Source organism: Condylura cristata, unplaced genomic scaffold, assembly GCF_000260355.1.
Source record: "Condylura cristata isolate star-nosed mole 26May11 unplaced genomic scaffold, ConCri1.0 scaffold00003, whole genome shotgun sequence".
Taxonomy (NCBI): domain Eukaryota; kingdom Metazoa; phylum Chordata; class Mammalia; order Eulipotyphla; family Talpidae; genus Condylura; species Condylura cristata.
The window spans coordinates 78,416,650-78,417,348 of record NW_004567104.1 but is presented as its reverse complement, the minus strand read 5'-3'; the positions used below and the strand labels follow the sequence as shown (position 1 = coordinate 78,417,348).

The window sequence follows — 699 nt, the reverse complement described above, 5'->3', positions numbered from 1 at the left end:
ACGGCTCAGCCCGCTCGGTCTGGCTGCCCGCCCGCGGAGCCACAGCTCAGTCCGGCCCACAACGCATCCGCCCGGCGCCGGGCGGCAAGCTCAAGGAGACGGGGTGCAGGCGGGTCGCAGCCACACAAGGCCCGGTGCTGGCGACGGGGTGGCTGCTGCCCCCGTGTCACACGGGCAGCCAGGCCACGACCCACGGGCACGGCAAAGAAGCCAGAACCCCCAGCAGCGCGAGGGCGTGGGCTCCTGAACCCCCAGGAGGGCCCGCCCGAGTGAAGGACACTCGGTGCCAGCGACCTCGCCAGCCACAGCCGGGCCGGCGGAGGTGCCTGCAGCCAGCTGGCGGCCATGCTGCACCTGCGGCGGCCACGGCCGGGCCCTTCCCGCAGCCGTGTCCGCCCACGGGACACTGTCCTGTGCCCTCACCAAGGACAAGCCAGGACAAGGACCCCAGCAGGCAGTAAGACCTGGGCCCTGGTCTCGGCCCTTCGCCTCCAGAAGGCCGAGCCCGGAGGGTTCTGGGTGCCAGCGGCAGCTGACGGACTTCCGCTCCCCTTCCCGCCCGATGCGGCCCTCGGAGCCGCTCAGCTGCCCCCTCACGTGGGTCCGGCCCAACATGGGCGCGGGCGGCCGGAGGAGGCAGATTCGGAGGGGAGGAGCAGGACCCCGCTGGGCCGGACGTGCCAGGGCCGAGCCGAGCGC

General features: G+C 74.0%; 1 protein-coding gene across 1 annotated transcript in view; it reads right to left on the bottom strand.

The window, feature by feature from the left end:
- Window positions 1-699, bottom strand: part of TRAPPC10 (trafficking protein particle complex 10) — a 22,105-nt gene that overhangs the window by 7,570 nt on the left and 13,836 nt on the right. The window contains exon 13 of the mRNA XM_012731149.1: window positions 111-158. Within this exon, the coding sequence (XP_012586603.1) occupies window positions 111-158 (48 nt within the window). The remainder of the gene's footprint in view (window positions 1-110; window positions 159-699) is intronic.